The sequence below is a fragment of the Lagopus muta genome, chromosome 26 (genome assembly GCF_023343835.1).
Source record: "Lagopus muta isolate bLagMut1 chromosome 26, bLagMut1 primary, whole genome shotgun sequence".
In the NCBI taxonomy this organism is placed as follows: Eukaryota; Metazoa; Chordata; class Aves; order Galliformes; family Phasianidae; genus Lagopus; species Lagopus muta.
Window position 1 is genome coordinate 4148192 of NC_064458.1, and position 22327 is coordinate 4170518.

Below are 22327 nucleotides of genomic sequence, written 5' to 3' on the forward strand. Positions count from 1 at the left end.
GGATCTCAGAACCAGGGAATCCTAGAGAGATGGGATCAGAAGGGACCTGAGAGATCATGCAGTCACGAGATCCTAGAATAATTCAGTGGAAAGGGAGCTCAAAGGTGGTACAACCATGAAATCCCAGAGTGGGAGAATGGTTCGGTTGGAAAGAGCGTTTAAGGCCATCCTGTGCCAACCCCGTACTGTGTCCTGGATGCCCCTGGACACAGGATCAGGCTGCCAAGGCCTCCATCCAATCTGGCCTTGACCGCCTTAACGGGTAGGGAACCCGCATGTTTTCTGGGCTGCCTGTGCCAGGGCCTCCCTGCCCTGTAAGGAAAGAATTCTGTCCTAAGTCAGAGTCAGAGGAAAGGGCAGCAAGGCTGATATTGTGGTGGGAGCCCAAGCTCGATGAAGAAGGAGATGATATCATGTCATTGTCCGTGATGTCTGCTGGAAGTAGAATGCCTGGAGAGGAAAGTCTTGGGGAGATGCCTGGGGTGTGTGAAGGAGAGCCTCCTTTGCAGGATGTGAGAGGAAAGGAGGGAATGTGTCCACCTGCAAACAGGGAAGGACATGTGGGTTATGTGATGCTAATGATCTCAAAGGTCATTTCCAATTGAGATGATTTGGTGATTCTAATGCATTTGGCTCTTTCCTGATGGGCCACTCCGTTTGTCCTACCCAGCCTGGGACAGAGACGTGTGGCATTGGACGGTCTGCAGAGTTCGCCTGCGATCTCTGCAGATTGCTTCAACCCTGCTCTGTTTCTTCCTGTTGCAGCCCTGGCGCCTTTGGCCCGTGACGCGGAGAGCTCGGTCCAAAGCTTGGCAGTGCAGACCACATTGATCCTCAGAGCGACCACGAGGACAGCGACATCACGACGGGGCCTGCGAGCGCTGTGCTGTCTGTTCCGCTGAGCTGCAGCACTCCTGTGACAGCTCTGTCCCTCGGAGGAGCACAGCAAACCCAGTGCCCTGCTGCCCTTCTCCCTGGGGCGTCCCTGCCCGTGCTCAGCAGGCGCCGCCATTCCCGGCCTCTGCTCCCGGCGGCTGGACGGCGCATCCCTCTGCACCCCCGCGGCCACGGCTGCCCAAGCTGTTGGCTTGGCTGAGCAGCACTGAGTGAAGAGGGATTGTCTCAGGCCGCATCTGCGCACATATATATCATGTGTAATGTAACATGTAATAATGTAATGGGCTGTGTGTAATGGATAACATTACGTATACATATATGTTCAATGTATAGAAACAACCAACCTTGTATATCTTTTTGTATATCTATTTTTATATTTAATAAAATATTTTTATAAATACAACGGTCCCTTCAAACTTGTGGGAGATTTAACCTTTGCTTCCCTAAAACTAATGCAGCAATCTCTGTTTCGGTGGAAATGGCTGCAATTCTGAATGAGTTCTCGTGGTGCTCATCAGAGATTTTGGATCCAGTTTCACACATGGATTCTCCATGGGGAAATCATGAGCCAACCCGGTAGCTTTCTCTAATGTCATCACCGGCTGCGTAGTTGGGCGGAGAGCAGTGGGTGTTGCGTCCCTTGTCTTCAGCAAGCTCCCTCAGCTGGCTGTCATCAGTGGCGCTGAGTCTGGCTGGTGGCCTGCAATGGTGCTGGGGCTTTGAGAGGTCTTGGAGGACGGGGGAGGTGCCTGAAGACTGGAGGAGAGCCAATGTCACTGCGGTCTTCAAAAAGGGCAAGAAGGAAGATCCAGGCAATTATAGGCCAGTCAGCCTCACCTCTGTCCCTGGAAAAGTGATGGAACAGCTGTGCTGGATGCCATCTCCAGACAACTGGAAGAAAAGGAGGTGATCAGGAGCAGTCAGCACGGGTTCACCAGGGGGAGGTCATGCTTGACCAATCTGGTGGACTTCTATGATGTTGTCTCTGGCTGGGTGGATGGGGGGAGAGCAGTGGATGTAGTCTACCTTGACTTCAACAAGGCTTTTGATACTGTCCCCCACGACATCCTTAAAACAAAGCTGAGGAAGTGTGGGATAGATGAGTGGACAGTGAGGTGGGTTGAGAACTGGCTGACTGGCAGAGCACAGAGGGTCGTTGTTGGCGGCGCAGAGTCTGGCTGGAGGCTGGTAACCAGTGGTGTTCCTCAGGGGTCGGTGCTGGGTCCAGTCTTGTTCAACATCTTCATCAATGACCTTGATGAGGGGATAATGGCCACCCTCAGCAAGTTTGCTGATGATACGAAGCTGGGAGGATTGGCTGACACGCCTGAACCAGCTCTCAGGGATTTGGAGGATAGTCAGCATTTGTGCTCTGCTGTCTGATAGCAGGTGTGGAGCTTGAAGGAGATGTGCAGCGAACTTGTCAGGAAAAATGACCTTAAGGCTTCTCTGATGGGAGAAGTTAATCAGTGCATTTCGTGTCAGTGTTTGAGAGTAACTTCCCATAGAGAAGGAACAGTTTTATTCTGGGTGGAACAGTGCAAATGAGTTCTGAGTAACTTACAGTGGGGGAGTCAGGGGGAAGGAATAACAGCCTAACGACAGAAAAAACAATTAAGCTGATCTTCTAACTGCAGATGGGCACAGTGGGGCTCTGTGGGGCCTCTGGCCTTTATGCTTTCCCCACACTTCTGTCTGTCTTGCTTCAGCTGTTGTGTTGCAGTGGCTTGCTCCAAGCAATGCAATGGCTGTGATTCCTGTGTCGCTGCACACCTTTAGCTCACGGTCTGTGTGCATGGGCTGCTTCAGGCCCTGACCGAACCAGCAGCTGATCCTCAGCACCCTTCTGCCGTTAGATGGGCACTGTGTTTGTAGCAGGAGCCAAAATTCTCAGGAAGAAAACAAGCATCTGCTTCCCGTGGACTGTAATGGAAAAGCCACACAAGCTGGTCTGCAGCTCTCGTTCATCACCAAAGCTGGACTGCAGTGTGAAGCAGAGCAAACTGTGAAAGGAGATTTCCTTTTGTGCACACTTATCCTCGAGCAACAGGACGCCTCATGTTCAGTTTAGGGATTGTAGAGTTTTTTGTGCAGCCTTTTTCTTTGTAATCCTGTGTGAAGCCTTTTAGCTGCAGCCTGAGCAGGGAGTGGTTGGGAGAGGCTCCTAGAAATCCTCTCTATCCCCCAGAATGTTTGAGAACCTTTTTCTTCTGTGTGTACTAAGAAGAGTGTGATGCTGTTTGCCAGCGCTCTGTGTTGGGAGCCTTGTAGCCACTTCCCTCCCTTCCTTAAGCCATTCATTCTCTTTTTTCTTTTTGAAATCTTCTCTCCAAACAAAGGAGTATCCATATTCCACCCTGGATTTCATTGCCACCGTTGGGTCCAAACCCCAAGCCCTGCGCAAGCAGGGACAAAAGCTCTGTTGTAAACCAGTGAGTGGAAGGTGAGATAGTGATTGCATTTCGGAATCGTTGTTGTAGCTGAACAGCAAGACACATGAGAGGTGGTCATTGGTCCGACGTCTCAAATGGCCTGGGAAACAGAATTTTAAATTGCGCTTCGATGTGCTTAGCTTTAAACCACTTTAAAATAATTTAAGTGTTTTTTATACAAAATCATATTTACATGCAATTACCATTTGTAAGCATAATGCCTTTCTTGAAATGCTAAGGTCTAGAGAGTGAATGGGACTCTTCATGTCACAAGACTCCGTTCAGAGCCACACGAGCAGCGCATGGACACGGAGTTCAGGAAGAAAGCGTTGTACTGGACCCACATTTCCCCGTTAACAAAGTGATGATCCTTTGTCTGTAAGGTAAATGCTGCTGTGTATCTCAGCTGCCCAGTGTTCATCACACTAAATCATGAGCAATAAGCTGTCTTAAGCAAGGCGAGGCCAAAGCGCTTTACATCTGGGCAGAACAGTAACTTCTCTGTTCAGCTGTTCATAATGATGCTGGTGTTGCCCTGTGATCGAGTTGTGGATTTCGTTCTGCATCACCTTGTAGTTCTGGCAGTGTCACTGCCTGCACTCAGCTGCTGCCAACCCATTTTCAGAAGGCTCTCATTTTATTTAAAAGAAGGGATTGTGAGAAATGTACAAATTGGAAAGCAGGCACAAAAGGACGGGAGCATTACATGGAGCTCATGAAAACTACGTAATGATCTAGACTTTACCATTTCAAAATGTTGTGGTTTTATTTTCATTTTTTTTCCCTCTTAGAATATGCATGCCAAATGTCTTGTCTTTTTCAATGATTTGTAATATACATTTTAAGACTGGAAACTTTTTGTACAACAACACTCCAATAAATGTTTTGCATTTTATTTGTTTTGTTTTGTTGAGGGAAATGCAGAGGGCTGTTGAGTCACTCTGTCCCAGGGGAGGATGGCCTGGTGTCCAAGAGACACAGGATCACGGACTGTCCACACTCCAAAAGGGGCTCAGTGGGATCACATGAGTGGAGCGGGTGAGCAATAAACCAATGAACCCTTTCCTTTAAACGTAGTGCAGGCAGCGCTATGGGGAAAACGCTGCCCTTAGCACTGCAGAGAGCCGGCATAGCAGGAGCAGAGGAAGGCACCACAGTGAGAGCTGGATAGACTGCATCGATGGGCCAAAGTAAACTGAGTTTCAATAGGGCCAAGGGTCGGCTCCTGCATTTTGGTCACAGCAGCCCCAGGCAACCCTACAGCGTTGGGAGGAGTGGCTGGAAGCTGCCTGACAGAAAGGGACCTTGGAGGACTGATGGACAGGTGGCTGAATGTGAGCCAGCAGGGGGCCAGGAAGGCCAATGGCATCCTGGCTTGGATCAGGAATGGTGTGGTGAGCAGGACCAGGGAAGTCATCCTGCCCCTGTGCTCGGCACTGCTGAGGCCTCACCTCGAGTGCTGGCTTCAGCTTTGGGCAGCTCAGCACAGAAAGGACACGGAGGTGCTGGAGCAGTTGCAAAGAAGGGCAACAAGGCTGTGGAAGGGCGGCAGCCCCATCCCAGGCAGCACCAGCCCTGCTGTGTCATGGCCACATCACCAGGAGCAGCCACCAGCTCCAGGAACCACACCCCAACTGGCACAGCCATGTCACAACACAACATTGGTGGTGCCTCAGTTCCACAGTGAGCTTGATGTCGCAGCAACCCGGAATGCAGACCAGAAGGGCAGTGCCAAGCTGAGGTGGGCAGGAGCAGCCCATGGGGATGGATGGGAGCTGCTCCTCTTCTGCCTCGCAGCCACACACGGGGACACAGCGGGACGGCGAGGTGCTCCTGTCCTCACCTGGATTCACCTCTGGACAAGAGGGCCACTCTGCAGGACAGATAAGTCTCTCCCATATTGTAACCCACCTTGGTCCTACAGGACCCTGCAAGCTCCCCAAAGACCCCGTGCTGCAAATCCCAGGTTTTGCCCTGGATTGCTGAAACCTGGCCGCACTGCAGGGCTGGCACCAGACCGACTGGCTGCAGTGGCCTTTTCAACACACGGCCATGGAAATGGTGGCAGATCAACAACCTGGTGAGCAGGGCAATGCTGGGGAGGGCAGCACAGGGAAGCAGGGCACGTGGCTGCTCCTTTCTTCCTTCCCATGTGCCTTGCAGACGGCCATCCACACAAAGATGGAACCAAAGCAGGGCACACGCTGATCCTCGCCGATCCTCAGCTCACTAACTGGTCTCCATGCTGCCATACAGAGCAGATAAGTCAGACACAAACCTCGCCCTTTCTAGGTCCTAAGGGACCCGGGAAGCTCCCCAAGATCCCCCTGCCCTCACCCCTGCATTTTATATCGCTTTGCTGAAACCTGGCCCCACTGCAGGGCTGGCACCAACCTACAGATTGCAGTGGCCCTTCCCACACACGGCCGGGGAAATGGCTGGCAGACAACAACCCGGTGAGCAGGGGCCTACAGGGGCCCTGTGACTCTGTGATAGCACAGAAGCTATCACAGCATTAAAAAAATTACAGCCTTCAAAATAAACTTTGTGCTTCATTAAACCAGTGGTGCTCCTTCCATCTCGTGACGTCTGTAACACAAGCCTTTTGGGGGAGAGTTCACTTGTTTTCATCATCTCCTCCTGTTTATGTATCTGTGTACTTTAGCATCGCAGAACGGTTTGGGATGGAAGGGACCTTGGAGATCACCTCGTTGCAACCCCTCTGCTGCAGGCAGGGACACCTCCCTCTAGACCAGGCTGCTCACAGCCCCATCCAGCCTGGCCTGGAGCGCTTCCAGACAGACGGCATCCACCACCTCACTGGGCAACCGGTGCCAGCGTCTCGCCACCCTCACAGGAAAGAATTTCTTCCTAATATCAGGTCAAATCTCCCTCTTCCAGTTTAAAACCGTTTCCCTCCTCCTGTAGCTGCATGCCCGCATAAAAAGTCCCTGCACAGCTTTCCTGCATTTTGTCACAACAACCCTACAGCCTTGGGGAGGAGTGGCTGGAAGCTGCCTGACGGAAAGGGACCTTGGAGGACTGATGGACAGGCGGCTGAATGTGAGCCAGCAGTGTGCCCAGGGGGCCAGGAAGGCCAACGGCATCCTGGCTTGGATCAGGAACGGTGTGGTGAGCAGGACCAGGGAAGTCATCCTGCCCCTGTGCTCGGCACTGCTGAGGCCTCACCTCGAGTGCTGGCTTCAGCTTTGGGCAGCTCAGCACAGAAAGGACACGGAGGTGCTGGAGCAGATGCAAAGAAGGGCAACAAGGCTGTGGAAGGGCCTGCAGAATATGGCCTGAGAGGAGAGGCTGAAGGAACTGGGACTGCTTGTTCTGGGGAAGAGGAGGCTGAGGGGAGACCTTATGGCTCTCCTCAAACACCTGAAAGGTGATTGCAGTGAGAGCAGGGCTGGACTCTTCTCACTGGTGACAGGACGAGGGGAAATGGCCTCAGGTTGTGCCAGGGGAGGTTTAGGTTGGACATCAGGAAGAACTTCTTTACAGAAAGCTTCCCAGGGAGGTGTGGGGAGTCAGCATCCCTGGATGTGTTTCAGAACCGTCTGGCTGTGGTGCTCAGGGACGTGATTGAGTGGTGAATGGTTAGTTAGGGCAGTGTGGTTGGGCTGAGGTGGGACTTGATGATCTTGAAGGTCTTTTCCAACCTGAGCAATTCTATGATTCTATGACTGTTGGCAAGGGAGAAATTGTGCACTGGCAGTGAAATCCGTTCTGTTCCGTGCCCTAAACCCGACCAGGTAATGCCTCCCCCGGCACTCCCTGCTTGAGCGTCTCAGGCTCACAATCTTCCCAACACTGTTGCTGTGATACATCTCCACCTATGGGCCGCTACCAATCTCTCGTCTTTAGGAATGCTTTGTACTTTGCAATATCTGCAGCGTTTCGAAGTTAGCACATCCGTTCTGCTTTGTGTTTGGACAGGAGAGCAATATTCCAAAGTTAGCACATCTCTCCTGTCCTGTGCTCAGCTCTCCCCATGCTTTGCCCGACTGTCCCCATGCCGTCCTATGCTGCTCTCTCCCATCCTGCGTACTTTCCTTATCTTGTGCCGTCAGTCCTACCCGAGTCACTACAGCCCATTTCCAACTTCACTCCATCAGCTTTCTTTACGAATCAATAACATTTAGGACTCTTTTGTAAGTTCAGTAAGGGCCCCCGCGGCATGCAAATAAATAAATAAATAAATAAATAACTGGAAACAACAGGTTCACAGGAAGGTTCTAATTTCAGGAATACACAACATAGAAAAAAAACCTGGAAACTTCTACTGCAGAAACACAGTGTGCCTCTGTTGTGGTTCTGAGACTTTTCGTGGTCACTGTTGCACACCAGAACGCTGTGCGGAGCAGTGGGACTTCATGAGGGAATCTTCTGCTTGCGTTTCCCGCCTTCTACGGGCACGTGGAGCAGCTGAGGGGGGAGGGGCGGCTTCCCGGAGGAGCCGGCGGGCAGCGGCAGCAGCAGCTCCGCTCAGGACCTGAGCGTCTGTCTGTGTCGCTCCTGCCCCAGCTCAGCCCTGGCAAACCTGTGTGCCTGGGAGAAGGCTGCGTAGAGACGTGTTGGCGCCCACCCCTGAAGACTTCAAAGGCAAGGCTGGAGCAGGCAGGGCATCCGATGGAGCTGTGGTGTCTGTGTTCATAGTGGGGCAGTTGGACGAGATGGCATTCAGAGTCCCTTCCAACTCTACAGATTCTGTGACTCTATGATTCTATGCCCTGGGCTATGAATGTGCGGGAATCAAGTGTTGTTTCTGCATTACAATTGGATAATATTATTTTTATTTCACGATCTCCGCTATCATAGTTCTTTTTGGGAGTCCTTCTACTTCACCTCGGGAAGATCTCTGATAGTTTGCATCACTGATCCTCTAGACGAACCTTCCCAGGCACGCACACTCTGTATAGAGGTGTATATCTGTACATTTGGTCACACACTGCAGGAACATCCTGCACGAGAGCAAACCAGGGAACAGCCATGGCCTGCCCCAGGAAGCGCCTGAAGAGACATCGGCAGGCCTGGCATCATCCCCAGTGCTCTTTGTTTAACGAAGTCTTTAAAGAAAATCACCACATCAATACGGCATGGAGAGCACCGAGACAGCTTGGAAACAACAGCACGGCTGCTGACTGACAGCAGGTAACAAATAAATTAACAAGTAAATAGCAAATGTCAACCTTCTGTAAGATTGTGAACCTGGAGTATGCAGCCAGTGGGGAAACAGGGGACGGGGGGAGGCAAGGGGGAGCAAACAGGGTCTAAAGGCTGCCATGTTGTGTCCATAGGCGCTCCTGCTTGCGGGACGCCGCCATTGCAATCGCAAATAAATTCTGCTGTTACCAGAGATACCGTCCTGACAAACATGACTTGGATATTTCCAGCTAATGGATGCAGTGTTTGGTGTGATCCATTCTCTATGCAACATGTGAGCATAACCAGATGTGTTTGGTCTGCGCCCCTACAAGCTGCTGAGGGTACAGGCACAGTTCTAAAGGCCGCCCATTGTGTGTCATCAGTGACATCACAAAGGGTGAGGGCAGCCTAGGTAATAGCCAAGGGAAAGCCAGAACAGTCGCATGAGCGACAGCGACAGGAGCACAGGGACCTTCAAGGCTTCTTGAGCACAAGGACCTTCAAGGCTTCTTGAGCACAAGGACCTTCGAGGCTTCTTGAGCACAGTCCACTTCTCGCCATGTCACTTCCGCCTGCCCGTAAGAGCCGGCGAATGTACCTTTCCTTCTCCCCTCCCTATGCCAGCTCTGATTCTCAGTCTGGTGAGATGGAGGTGAGACCCCCCCGCAAGCCAAAGTTGGCTTGGCAGGCGTGGCCTCCTGAAAAGGAGGAGAAGGAGAAGGAAAAGAAGATCACAAATCCACGTGAGTAACGGGTGGGAAGCACTGGGCACAGCGGTCATGCTTGATTCAAAGCTGGCACCCACTTCTTCCGGCACCTCCTTTCCTGAAACTCCCTTTCCCAGCATGGAGTCCAGCTCCAGCTAAAGGGAGCGTGGAACCACGGGATCCAGGAATGGTTGGGTGTGGAGGGACCTCAGAGCCCTCACAGGCCCAGCCCCTGTTGTGGGCTGGTTGCCACCCACTGGATCAGGCTGCCCGCAGCCCCATCCTGCCTGGCCTCGAGCACCTCCAAGGATGGGGCAGCCGCAGCTTCTCTGGGCAGCCTGCGCCAGTGCCAACCTCTCCCAGACTGTTGGGATGGGTGCCGAGAGGCTGCTGGGCTGGCAGGATGTCAGGGAAGCAGACAGGCAGGATGGCTCCATGCCATGCGCTGGGGCCGTTCTTTCCCTCACTCCTTGCCTTTGGCCCCTTTTCTCGGTGCTCATTCTTCTCCTCTTGCTTAGGTATGCACATCTTGGAGCTGTGGAGAGAATCAGCCATTGCATGCATCTGTGAGTTTCTGCAGAGAAAGGACAAGGTAAGAGCAGCTGTTTCCACTCACTGTGGAAACAGCCCCGGTTCTTCTCCAGGCCGCTACCCTGCAGGCATTGCACCGCGCCCCACGATGCTTGGGGTCCTGCTGGCCGTGGATCTCACCTTCATGCCCCCTCTTGTTCCCTCTGTGACTACCAGGATGTGCAAGAGAAAATCAAATTCCTGAGAGGCATCTGCACGCTGTGCAAATGCAGGGACACGTCGCTCAACTTGGATGCTTTCTGCCAAGAAAAGCAGCTGGCAGAGAATGTCCAGGTGGGGAGAAAGGCAGTGGGCTGGAAAAGGGGGCATGGATCCCCTGCACCCTTTTGTGGACAAGGCTGGCACGGGGAGAATTGAGCACGGACACGCAAGTGTCCTCTGGTGGCTGCCACGTCCCATCCATCCCATCCCTCCTGTGTTCTGCAGGCGCTGATCGATGAGGAGCCCAAGCACACTTTGTCCTCGGAGATAAAGCAGGAAGCCATGATGAGCTTTGCCAACATGAGGTAGCTGCCCAGGCCCACATTTGGCTAGCACGGCCCCATGGCAGGCTCCTGGCGGCCCTGAAGCTGGCAGGGAGGCTTCCTCCTGCCCGTGGAGGTCCACGTCCTCCTTCCCGTGGCCTCGAGGCACGGTGTCCAACGGGCTTCTCTCTCCCCTTGCAGCACTGTGGAGACAGCGCTGGAAGGCAAAACGGAGAGCATTCTGAATTCCTGCTTCAACAGTGTCTTCTTTTTGCCTCCGGAACTGAGCATACCAGAAAAGGAGAAAGAACTCTACAATGAGGTGTGTGCTGGGTGAGCCACCGGAGCGCCAGGTCCCTTTGGGCTGCTCCCTGGCTCCTTGTGCTGAGACCGCAGGAGAGCCAGGCAGGGCAGGAAGCCAGCTTTGCTTTTCCACCCTCGTCTCGTCTCTTCTCTGGGGATAGGGTTAGCATGAGGCGCCCCGTGAGGTGCCGCAGCCGCCCTTCTGCAACTCTCTGTCCTCTTGCAGACCATGTGTGCCATGGACGTCATGCTGGAAGCCTTGGTGCAGAACTGCCCCAGCAGGAGAATGAGCGAGGAGCTGCACAGCATGTTTCAGGTCTGGCAGGCAGTTGCAAAGAGCGGGGTCACTGGGAGGGATGCGAATGTCCCTAGTGCAGTGACACAGACCCTCCTTGCACGTGAAGGTCCTGCAAAGGATCCTGCCCCTGCTGCTCTGTTCTTCTTCCCCCGTGGGGAAGATCCCAGAGCTCCTGCTGGAGCGGCAGAAGCTCCCAGGGCAAGTACCAGCAGATTCTCTCTTTGCAGGTTCTGCTCCGCTTCCTCAGCTCCCAGGATGTGCATGTCCGTACGAGAGCCCTGCGTGGGGTTTTACAGATGATCCGTAATTTTATGGAAAAAGTAAGGAGCCAGGCACCCTCCAGCCAGGCTGTCTCCCATTCTCCATATCCCAGAGCAGCTCAGGGGTGCCTGCAGCCGGGCTGCGGCTGGGAGCTCTCAGCGGGGCTCTGCCCCAAACAAGGGTCCTTGCCCCATCTTTGCCCCCGCTCTTCCCTCTCCAGGCCCTGCTCTGCCTCCACTCAGCCCTTCCTCTCTTCTCCTTCTCTCACCCAGGACTGGGAGGGCCCTGAAGCTTACGAGCCACTCATTGACTTCTACTTCCCAATCCTGGGAGAGCTGCTGGGTCACCTCAGCCTTTTCAACTGTGGCTACGAAAGCACCAGAGCTCCAGCTTTACAAGCGCTTCATCGCCTCCACGTGTTTGTCAAACGACAAAGAAGTAAGAGAAGACGGGTTGGGCAGCATCTCTGCTCCTATGTCTGCTCCTTTCTCCTATTCTTATGCTTTGTGAAGCCTGACCGTGGAGTCCGCAAGCTCTCTGAGCTCCTTTACTCTTCCGAGCAGCTTCACCATTCCTAAGCTGCCTCTTGCTCCCAGCACCCATCACCTTTAGCTGTAAATTTACAGATTTAGCTGTAATCCCTTTCCTTCACTCTCCTCAGCATGGGTCCCATCAACCCATGTCTGCTCACCATTGGTCTCCGTGCTCAGGTCTCCTATACCACGGGTCCCCTCTACCATGGGTCTCCTCAGAACTCCGTTTTCAGCTTTAAGCACCGTTCACCAATTGCTGAGTTTGATGGCAAAGACATTGTTTCCTTCTGACTCTTCTGTGTTCCCTCCCTTTTAGCAACAAGCCTGTCAGAGGAGATGGAAAACTACGTGCGTCTCCATGAGAAGCCGGAGGATAGAAAGTTCACAGATAATGACTTTCCCACTCCCAAAGATTGCGCCGAGGTAACGTCCTGCCTTGCTGAGGATCTTGTCCATGGCATCAGCAGGAAATGTTTGTGAGCAAGGGGAGTGCAAGGGCAGCAGATCCAGCCCTCCTGGCTGGAGGACCGCAAGGCCTTCTTACCAAATGCCCATGCCCCCACCTGCAATCCATCTCCCAGAACCCTCTCTTGCCATCCTGCGCCACGCAGTGACGGAAGCTGATGCTGCCAGCTTTCCTACAGGCTCTGCTGCCCAGCATCTCTGCAGAGCTGCTCTCCCTGCACTGGAGTGCTCAGTGTGGCATCTCTTCCCTCCCCTGCTTCCACCCACAGTTGTTTGGAGGATACCTCAAGCCTGCTGAGAGGATGGCCGTCGTCCTCACAGCCCTTCAAGCGATGGTTGACTCCAGCATCCATGACAAGGAGGCGGCCTGCAGTGTGATGGCCGTGGCCATGGAAGACCACGCCTTCTGGATGCCAGATGTAAGCCCCTTTTGGCCACTGCCCCATCCTTGAGCCCTTTCAGGCGCTGTTCTTCCCTCCCCAGCCGAGGCCTCTGGGGCTCCTGAAGCCGTTCTCAGCGATGGGAAGTGCAGTGGTTTCAGCGGCACCTGTGCTAATGGTTGTGGTCTGTTCTCGCGTGTGTCCCCTTCAGAAAGCCCAGTTCATGACCTTCATCTGCAAGAACTTGAGGAGCATCACCACAAAGGCAGCGCGGCACTGCCTGGACTCCCTGCTCCTCCTTCTGACCAGCCAGATGCCCACGGAAGAAGTCAGGAGCCTGCTGAAGTCCTCTCCACCAAGCGACAGGTACTGTCCTCAGCAGCCTGGAGGGCTTCTTCCAGGTGCCCTCCTGCTCGCCCAGGGCTCTCCAAGCAACGTGGGCCTGCAGGGTTTTAGCTGTGCTAAGGTAGCTCTGCCTACAATGTATTTGGGCTTGCAGCAACGCCCTGGACACGTGGGAGGTGATGCTCTGCATGCCGCGGACCTTGGAGAAGGTCTTGAAGGAGGTGACCAAGGGCTCACAGCTGAGCAGGCTGGTAGAAGGAGTCACAGAAGACACCTGTATCCTCTTCTTGGCTGTGAGTTAATGGATAACACTTTGCTGCCCTTCGGGGCTGCGTGTGCCCCTGCAGGCTCTCACCTGGCTATGTCTATGTTTCAGCTAATGGCAAAGAGTGAAGATAATGAGGACTTTTTTGGTGACCTACGCCACCTCAAGACTTTTCTGAAGCATCCAAGCGTGGAGATGCACAGCGTGGTGCTCAGAGGGCTTGTCGTACTCTCCGAGACACGGGAGAAGGTGAGTGGGGCGTTGTCAACCAAAGCGGCACTGGGCTTCTTGGGCAGCGACGGGAGAAGGGTGACGGTCACGGTGGGGCCTGCTGGCTTTGAGGAGCTTTGAGGATGGGACATCAAAGCCCAGTAAAGTCAGCTTTTACCGTGGGCTAGTTGTCACCTACCAGAGCAGGTTGCCCCTGGCCCCATCCGTCCTGGCCTTGGGTACCTCCAGGGATGGGGTACCTACTTCTCTGGGCAGCCTCACCGCCCTCTGAGAAAAGGACTTCCCCATTGGCCTTGTGACTGCCGTGCCCGCTGCCAGCAAGTGAAGCAGGAGACTGGAGCTCAGAGACGGGAGCGTTTTGCCCAGACGGTCGTTCCCCGCATCAGACAAAGGAACTTGCGTTTCCTACAGGCAAGAAAAATGCAGGTGGTGCTGCCAGAGATCATGGCCACCCTGCAGGATGCCAGCGCAGACATCAAGATGAAGGCCCTGTTTGTCATTCAAAACATCATGGACTGCGCAAAGAGGAAGGAGGCCAGCTCCATCGCCGTGCAGCACGCCGAGGAGCTCCTGCTTCTCTTTGTCGATGTAAGTGAGGCTGCTGCAGGAGGCAGAGCCCTCGCAGGGCACTCTGCAGTGCCCCCGCCTCTGGCCCAGCTGTGTGGGCAGCACTTGCATCGGGCCCTCTCCCCTCCCCGCTCCTCCTGGGGCTCCTTCCGGGCAGTGGGACGGCTGTGGGCCCTCGGAAAGCCCCGCGCCCAGCATCTGCTCCCCACCGTTGGCTTCCGGCCCTCCGTGCCTCCTCCGCTGCCTGTGCAAGGCCAGGCCAGGCCTGGTCCCCACGCACAGTGCAGGAAGGCCCGCAGGCGCTGCGTGCCACAGAGGCGGTGTGAAGGCGGCCCGGCCTCCTCGTGCTAGAATTCTCTTCCTTCCTCCCTCCCTCCCAGGAGTCCAGTGATGTGCGGGCGTCCTCCATCCGTCTCTACAGAGACATGGTGCAGGCCGTGGTCTGGTGCCACCGGAGCAGAATGAAGGGGACGGTGCGCAGGGGCCTGGTCCCACTGCTCCTTCGGATGCACGATGAGAACCAGGACGTGGCCCAGGTACAGTTTTCCGCCCCACCGAGGGCACGGTGACACCGTTTGGGTGCTGTGGGTGCCAGGGTGCGTGGCTGCTGCCCGAGGCCCGGAGGACAGGCCCAGCTCCCTGCCGTTCCTCGCACCGGAGCAGGCGGAGGGGTCGTGCATCCACAGCCTGGGCTCCGAGCTCTGCTACCCGCAGCCTGGGTGTTGAAGGCCTGGGATAGTGCCAGCTGGGAGCCCAGCGTTGTGCTGGGTGACCACGGAGGGGCTGTGGCTCCGTGTCTCTGTGTGGCCATCACACCCTGCTGTCCGTGTTCTGTTCCCTTCCCACAGCGTGCTGGGAAAAGGCTCCCGGCCCTGCCGAGAGGAGGGCAATGCCGGGTCTCCTTCCTCGGGCCGTGGTGCCATCTCCCAGCTTCTGCTTCCCCACAGGCTGCCAGGAAAGCCATTGTACAAATGGCCCGTCTCCTGCGCTGGAACGACCTCCTGGAGCTGGCTGAGAAACAGGAGACGTGGAGGATCGCACAGTGCTTGGTAAGGAGAGCCCCAGAGCCCAGAGCAACAGGAACAGCGCGGGGAGCTGGGGAGCGTCTGCAATCCCCACGTTCTTATGCTTTCTCCAGCTGCAGCGGGACCAGAGCAGGGCAGAGGAATACCTGCAGCAGAGCCAGCCCTACCTGCAGGACCCTCAGGCCACCGTGCGAGTGGAGGCCGTGAGGTTCATTGGTGAGCCACAGCCCCTTTGTCCCTCTTGGCAGTGGTTGGCGGTCCCAGCCACTGCCCTGTGGCCCTAAGAGCCCCTTGAGTGGGTGCCAGGGCCCTGCTGCCTTGCTCAGGCTGCCCTCAGCCACTCTTGCTGCTGGGGAGCAGTGCGGCTCTGCTGCTGGCAGCAGATCTGACGGGTGCTCTGTGCCTAGGGCTTGCTGCGCGCTACTCAAGGGACCTGAGCGAGAAGCAGCGACAGGACATCATCACGGGTAAGTGAGGGCTGTGGTGTGTGTACTGAGGCTGGGGGCAGAGACTCCCATGCCTCGCTCTCCTCCAAGGAAATTCTTGGGGCAGAGGGCCATACAGAACCACAGAGTCCTAGAAAGGTTGACTTTCAAGCGACCTTAAGGATCTCAGAACCAGGGAATCCTAGAGAGATGGGATCAGAAGGGACCTGAGAGATCATGCAGTCACGAGATCCTAGAATAATTCAGTGGAAAGGGAGCTCAAAGGTGGTACAACCATGAAATCCCAGAGTGGGAGAATGGTTCGGTTGGAAAGAGCGTTTAAGGCCATCCTGTGCCAACCCCGTACTGTGTCCTGGATGCCCCTGGACACAGGATCAGGCTGCCAAGGCCTCCATCCAATCTGGCCTTGACTGCCTCAACGGGTAGGGAACCCGCATGTTTTCTGGGCTGCCTGTGCCAGGGCCTCCCTGCCCTGTAAGGAAAGAATTCTGTCCTAAGTCAGAGTCAGAGGAAAGGGCAGCAAGGCTGATATTGTGGTGGGAGCCCAAGCTCGATGAAGAAGGAGATGATATCATGTCATTGTCCGTGATGTCTGCTGGAAGTAGAATGCCTGGAGAGGAAAGTCTTGGGGAGATGCCGGGGGTGTGTGAAGGAGAGCCTCCTTTGCAGGATGTGAGAGGAAAGGAGGGAATGTGTCCACCTGCAAACAGGGAAGGACATGTGGGTTATGTGATGCTAATGATCTCAAAGGTCATTTCCAATTGAGATGATTTGGTGATTCTAATGCATTTGGCTCTTACCTGATGGGCCGCTCCGTTTGTCCTACCCAGCCTGGGACAGAGACGTGTGGCATTGGAGCGGTCTGCAGAGTTCGCCTGCGATCTCTGCAGATTGCTTCATCCCTGCTCTGTCTCTTCCTGTTGCAGCCCTGGTGCCTTTGGCCCGTGACGCGGAGAGCTCGGTCCAAAGCTTGGCAGTGCAGACCACGTTGATCCTCAGAGCGACCACGAGGACAGCGACATCACGACGGGGCCTGCGAGCGCTGTGCTGTCTGTTCCGCTGAGCTGCAGCACTCCTGTGACAGCTCTGTCCCTCGGAGGAGCACAGCAAACCCAGTGCCCTGCTGCCCTTCTCCCTGGGGCGTCCCTGCCCGTGCTCAGCAGGCGCCGCCATTCCCGGCCTCTGCTCCCGGCGGCTGGACGGCGCATCCCTCTGCACCCCCGCGGCCACGGCTGCCCAAGCTGTTGGCTTGGCTGAGCAGCACTGAGTGAAGAGGGATTGTCTCAGGCCGCATCTGCGCACATATATATCATGTGTAATGTAACATGTAATAATGTAATGGGCTGTGTGTAATGGATAACATTACGTATACATATATGTTCAATGTATAGAAACAACCAACCTTGTATATCTTTTTGTATATCTATTTTTATATTTAATAAAATATTTTTATAAATACAACGGTCCCTTCAAACTTGTGGGAGATTTAACCTTTGCTTCCCTAAAACTAATGCAGCAATCTCTGTTTCGGTGGAAATGGCTGCAATTCTGAATGAGTTCTCGTGGTGCTCATCAGAGATTTTGGATCCAGTTTCACACATGGATTCTCCATGGGGAAATCATGAGCCAACCCGGTAGCTTTCTCTAATGTCATCACCGGCTGCGTAGTTGGGCGGAGAGCAGTGGGTGTTGCGTCCCTTGTCTTCAGCAAGCTCCCTCAGCTGGCTGTCATCAGTGGCGCTGAGTCTGGCTGGTGGCCTGCAATGGTGCTGGGGCTTTGAGAGGTCTTGGAGGACGGGGGAGGTGCCTGAAGACTGGAGGAGAGCCAATGTCACTGCGGTCTTCAAAAAGGGCAAGAAGGAAGATCCAGGCAATTATAGGCCAGTCAGCCTCACCTCTGTCCCTGGAAAGGTGATGGAACAGCTTGTGCTGGATGTCATCTCCAGACAACTGGAAGAAAAGGAGGTGATCAGGAGCAGTCAGCACGGGTTCACCAGAGGGAGGTTGTGCTTGACCAATCTGGTGGACTTCTGTGATGTTGTCTCTGGCTGGGTGGATGGGGGGAGAGCAGTGGATGTAGTCTACCTTGACTTCAACAAGGCTTTTGATACTGTCCCCCACGACATCCTTAAAACAAAGCTGAGGAAGTGTGGGATAGATGAGTGGACAGTGAGGTGGGTTGAGAACTGGCTGACTGGCAGAGCACAGAGGGTCGTTGTTGGCGGCGCAGAGTCTGGCTGGAGGCCGGTAACCAGTGGTGTTCCTCAGGGGTCGGTGCTGGGTCCAGTCTTGTTCAACATCTTCATCAATGACCTTGATGAGGGGATAATGGCCACCCTCAGCAAGTTTGCTGATGATACGAAGCTGGGAGGATTGGCTGACACGCCTGATGGCTGTGCTGCCATTCAGCGAGACCTGGATAGGCTGGAGAGCTGGGCAGAAGAAAACCGGATGAGGTTTAAAAAAGGCAAGTGTAGAGTCTTGCATCTGGGGAGGAATAATTGAATGCAGCGGTACAGGTTGGGGGATGAGCTGCTGGAGGGGAGCTCTGCGGAGAGGGACCTGGGTGTCCTGGTGGACGACAGGTTGGCCATGAGCCAGCAGTGTGCCCTTGTGACCAAGAGGGCCAATGGCATCCTGGGGTGCCTTAAAAAGAGCATGGCCAGCAGGTCGAGGGAGGTGATCCTCCCCCTCTGCTCTGCCCTGGTAAGGCCTCATCTGGAGCACTGCGTCCAGTTCTGGGCTCTCCAGTACAAAAAAGACAGGGATCTCTTAGAAAGAGTCCAGCGGAGGGCCACAAAGATGGTGAAGGGCCTGGAGCACCTCTCTGCTATGAGGAAAGGCTGAGTGAACTGGGTCTGTTCAGCCTTGAGAAAAGAAGGCTGAGAGGGGACCTGATCCAGGTATATAAATATCTAAGGTGTGGGGGGCAGAATGGCGAGGCCGGACTCTTTTCAGTGGTGAGTGGAGACAGGACAAGGGGAAACGGCCGGAAACTGGAGCATAGGAAGTTCCGCACCAACGTGCGAAGGAACTGCTTTACAGTGAGGTGAGGAGCACTGGAACAGGCTGCCCAGGGAGGTGGTGGAGTCTCCTTCTCTGGAGATGTTCAAGACCTGCCTGGATGCCGACCTGTGCGACCTGGTGTAGGGAACTTCTTTGGCAGGGGGTTGGACTCGATGATCTCTGGAGGTCCCTTCCAACCCCTACAATTCTGTGTTATTCTGTGATTTGGATTGCCCCCATTTCTGCTGATGCCCACAGCTCCTGGCTGCTGCGCTGCTGTTGTGTGTCTTTGCACGGTCCCTACTGGGGCATGAAACCCACAGGAGAGGAGGAGCAGAGAAGCTACAGCCTGCACAAGGAGCTTCTGATGCCTTTTAAGTGGAACGTTTTTAATGAATAGACGGAGGCTGTGACTCGTGTTTCATGAGCTCTCGTCCAAACGCCACAGATGAAAGAAACAGTTTGGCAGAGTACGAAATGGCTGCAGGTACGCTAAGAAGCAGCAAGGCAAGTGAAACTGCGTGCAGGCCGCGTTGCCATGGCGACAGCGCGCCCTCTCTCGCTGTGCGCGCATGCGGCCGCTTGGAGCCCGAGCGCCGCGTCCTGTGACGTCATCGCTCTGCGTCCCGACGAGGACGAGTCCATGTGGAGTCGTGCCCCTGTATCTCCATATAACACTGCCCCCTTTATAGATCCGCGTTACCCTACAGCCCCCCTCGATCCCCACAGCCCCTCTATAGCCCATTATTACCCTATAACCCCTCTATATCTCCACATTACCCTCCAGCCCCTCCATATCCCCATCTTACCCTTCACCCCCCTGTAGACCTACATTACCCAACAGCCCTCCCATATTCCCCTGCAGCTCCCTCAAGCCCCGTAATTCCATATTGCCCCTGCCTTACCCCTTCAGGGGGCTTCCACCATTGTGGGCTCCTTCCTGAGCTGCAGTGTGGGTTGTCACAGCTGTCCCCCATCGTGCCACCAGTGAGTGCCCAGCTCAGCCTACGGTCAACTTCCCTGATTGTAACCAAACTTCCCTTAGCCCAAACCGCCCAAACCACGTAGCCCATTGAGGAGGTTCCTAAAAGGCAGCCCAGGTGCTTCAGGCCCATTCACCACTGTCACCGTGCTCTGTCCCCTGCCGGGTGGCAGACAGGAATCACAAGGACAGCAGCAAGCGCGCTGAGCACTCTCAGAAAGGGGAGAGCTTTAGCCACAAGCAGCCCACCAGCAGCACCCCGGCCAAGAAGGGGAAGAAAAGGCTGCAGACCCCCATGCCAAGTGAAGCTGTCTGGGGCCAGCAGCAGCGGGCAAGCAGGCACTGCCAGTGAGCTGTGTGTCCACCTGTGTGAGTCCATCCAGGCCGTGCACCCGCTGGGGTACAGGGTGACTGCGGTGAGGCCGGTGTGGTGTGGGAGGGAAATTCAGGATATGGATAGTGGGGGGACAAGGAATTCAAGTGGGGTGGGAAATTGTGTAGAGGGTGGGATATTTGGGGTGGCATTTTCAGGATCAGACATGATTGTTAGGATGGGGGATATCAGGTTGGGAATATTGCCATTTCTCATTGTTTTGTTCGATCAATTATTAAATGCTTTGTGTTCCCTTTGCCATATCCCTCTGCCTGCAGTCCTTTGTGCTGTGTCACAGCCCCCCAGCTCCCCATGCCTGCCTCCGGGGCAGGATAGGGCACCACAGACAGCCATGTCCTTCAGCTGCCACCACCCTGGGAAGCCCCAGCCCTCCTCTCTCCTTGCAGTCCTTCATGCAGAGGGATGCAGAGGGCATTTCACACAGCTCGCCTGCACTGCCCAGTACTGTGAATTGCTGTGGGGATGGGCAGCAGGCAGGGCATGGGCGGATGGAGGGGAATCACCCTGGGTCACTGTGGCCAGAAGAGACTCCAGCAGGGGCAGTTTGTGGAGGGAGGAAGCAGGGGCAGCTGGTCCTGCTGTGCAGATGTGCAGACAGGCACAAAGATACCTCACGTGTCACGGCTCCTCTGCCTCCACAGTGTTTGGGTCCTGGCAGTTTTGTCTTCAGACAGGGACTCGGTCAAGTCTGTACACCTAGAGCAGGATTTTCCAGGTGGCGACTGGTCATCAGTGCTGCCCCCCAGGGCTCAGTACTGGGGCCACTCCTATTGAACACCTTTATCAGTGATCTTGATGGGGGGATTGAGTGTACCCTCAATACGTTCACAGACCACACCAAGTTGGGAGGGAGCTCTGATCTGCCGGAGGGGAGAAAGGCACTGCAGAGCGACCTGGATAGACTGCATCGATGGGCCAAGGCAAAGCGTGTGAGTTTCAACAGGGCTAAGTGTCAGGTCCTGCATGTTGGTCACATCAGCTCCAGGCAACCCTACAGGCTTGGGGAGGAATGGCTGGGATGGGATGTGAAAAATAACAAGGGGCTCTACAGGTACATAGGCAGGAGGAGCGAGATGAAGGAGAGTGTTACCCCTCTGCTAAATGAGGATGAAGAACTGGCTTCCTTAGACATGGAAAAAGCTGTGGTGCTCAATAAGTGCTCTGTCTCAGTGGTCAGGCTCCTCCCCATGTCTGCCAGGACCATGAAGGTTGAGGGAACTGGGCTTGTTTAGCTTGGAGAAGAGAAGGCTCCAGGGAGACTTCATTGTGGCCCTCCAGTACTTGAAGGGAGCGTATAAACAGGAGGGGGAATCGCTGCTTACAAGGGTGGATAGTATTAAGAGAAGGGGAAATGGTTTTAAACTGAAACGGGAGGTTCAAAGTTCTACATTTAAAGATTAACGCATCCATATGCAGTACACTGGCATACATATTCTTTTCCCAGTGCTCATTAATATACGCTAATATCTCTGTGGGCACTGTGCGGCTTCATATAAGGTGATCGCATGACCACTTCCATTCTCCCCATCTTTCCATTATCTGCTCCATCACGGTGACTTCTGCCCAACCTCGAGCTGTTTTCCCCCAGTCTGGCAAACTTCCATCGCTCCTTGGGCCATCCAGCTTCCGAAGCAACGGATGTGAAATCCGAGCACGAAGCTCCTGCTGCGCGCAGCTCAGCCGTGCAGCACCGCTCTGCGCGCTGCCCCGCGGCACTCGGGGACGCCGGGACCGAACGCGGCGCGGCTCCGCCCCGGCTCGGCGCTGCGTTCCCGCCTCGGGGCCGCGCACGGCTGTGGGTCTGACGGGCGGGGCCGCGCCGCAGCCGTCGTTCCGTGCGGGGCCGCGCGGGGCGCGCCGGGAGCCGTAGTTCGTCGGCGGTCATTGCGCTGCCGCCCCGCCGGGACTGTGAGCCATGGAGAGCGGCTTCGGCTCCGACTTCGGTTCCGATTTCGGCTCCGGTGCCGGCGGGGGGGGCAAGCTGGACCCGGGGCTCATCATGGAGCAGGTGAAGGTGCAGATCGCCGTGGCCAACGCGCAGGAGCTGCTGCAGGTCCGGACCGGAGGGCGGCGGGGCACAGAGCCGCGGAACCACGCGGCGGAAAGAGAGGGGGAGGCGGGCCGGGTTGGGGGGGGCAGGGGGGCCGGGCTGCTGACGGCTCTTTCCGCAGCGTATGACGGATAAATGCTTTCGGAAGTGCATCGGGAAGCCCGGCGGAGCGCTGGACAACTCGGAGCAGGTGAGCGGGGCGCTGCGGGGCGCTGCGCGCGGCCGCTCCTGGGGCTCTCCCCGCTCACGGCTCCGTGTGCCGCAGAAGTGCATCGCCATGTGCATGGACCGCTATATGGACGCCTGGAACGCGGTTTCTCGCGCCTACAATTCTCGGCTGCAGCGGGAGAGAGCCAACATGTGACGCGGGACGGAGCGCGGAGGCGGCTGCAATAAACCCTCACTGAACCCTGCGCTTCCGCTGGCTTTTATTTGCGCCGAGACCTCCGGCTGTACGCGCCCTGAAGCCCAGCGCTGTTTTGATGGGCAGGCACGGAGCTGGCCGGGTCCGTGTCAGCCACGGCTGTATGGGGG

The 22327-nt window shown here is 55.4% G+C and overlaps 2 protein-coding genes across 2 annotated transcripts; both read left to right on the plus strand.

Annotated features, from left to right (window-relative positions):
- The first annotated feature begins 10713 nt into the window (after window positions 1-10713).
- On the plus strand, window positions 10714-16424 carry LOC125684798 (uncharacterized). The gene is made up of 15 exons (XM_048927238.1): window positions 10714-10725; window positions 10772-10861; window positions 11071-11163; window positions 11377-11542; window positions 11954-12060; window positions 12372-12521; window positions 12694-12848; window positions 12982-13120; window positions 13204-13341; window positions 13735-13911; window positions 14271-14426; window positions 14838-14939; window positions 15029-15131; window positions 15323-15382; window positions 16288-16424. The coding sequence occupies exons 1-15, from the start codon at window positions 10714-10716 to the stop codon at window positions 16422-16424; spliced, it is 1785 nt and encodes a 594-aa protein (XP_048783195.1).
- Window positions 16425-21547: 5123 nt separating this feature from the next.
- TIMM13 (translocase of inner mitochondrial membrane 13) lies at window positions 21548-22206 on the plus strand. The gene is made up of 3 exons (XM_048927628.1): window positions 21548-21796; window positions 21915-21983; window positions 22059-22206. Exons 1-3 carry the CDS (start codon window positions 21659-21661, stop codon window positions 22155-22157), a joined length of 306 nt encoding a protein of 101 aa, XP_048783585.1. The 5' UTR covers window positions 21548-21658; the 3' UTR covers window positions 22158-22206.
- The last annotated feature ends 121 nt before the right edge of the window (window positions 22207-22327 follow it).

What these genes read in the sequence shown, in the direction of transcription:
- LOC125684798 (XM_048927238.1), top strand. An exon ending in GTTTGTCAAACGACAAAGAA is followed by an intron (nt 11,543 to 11,953) that starts GTAAGAGAAGAC and finishes CCTCCCTTTTAG; the next exon opens with CAACAAGCCTGTCAGAGGAG. An exon ending in GGAGGATCGCACAGTGCTTG is followed by an intron (nt 14,940 to 15,028) that starts GTAAGGAGAGCC and finishes TGCTTTCTCCAG; the next exon opens with CTGCAGCGGGACCAGAGCAG.
- TIMM13 (XM_048927628.1), top strand. Translation starts at nt 21,659, where the DNA reads ATGGAGAGCGGCTTCGGCTCCGACTTCGGTTCCGATTTCGGCTCCGGT. An exon ending in ACGCGCAGGAGCTGCTGCAG is followed by an intron (nt 21,797 to 21,914) that starts GTCCGGACCGGA and finishes CTCTTTCCGCAG; the next exon opens with CGTATGACGGATAAATGCTT. An exon ending in CGCTGGACAACTCGGAGCAG is followed by an intron (nt 21,984 to 22,058) that starts GTGAGCGGGGCG and finishes CGTGTGCCGCAG; the next exon opens with AAGTGCATCGCCATGTGCAT.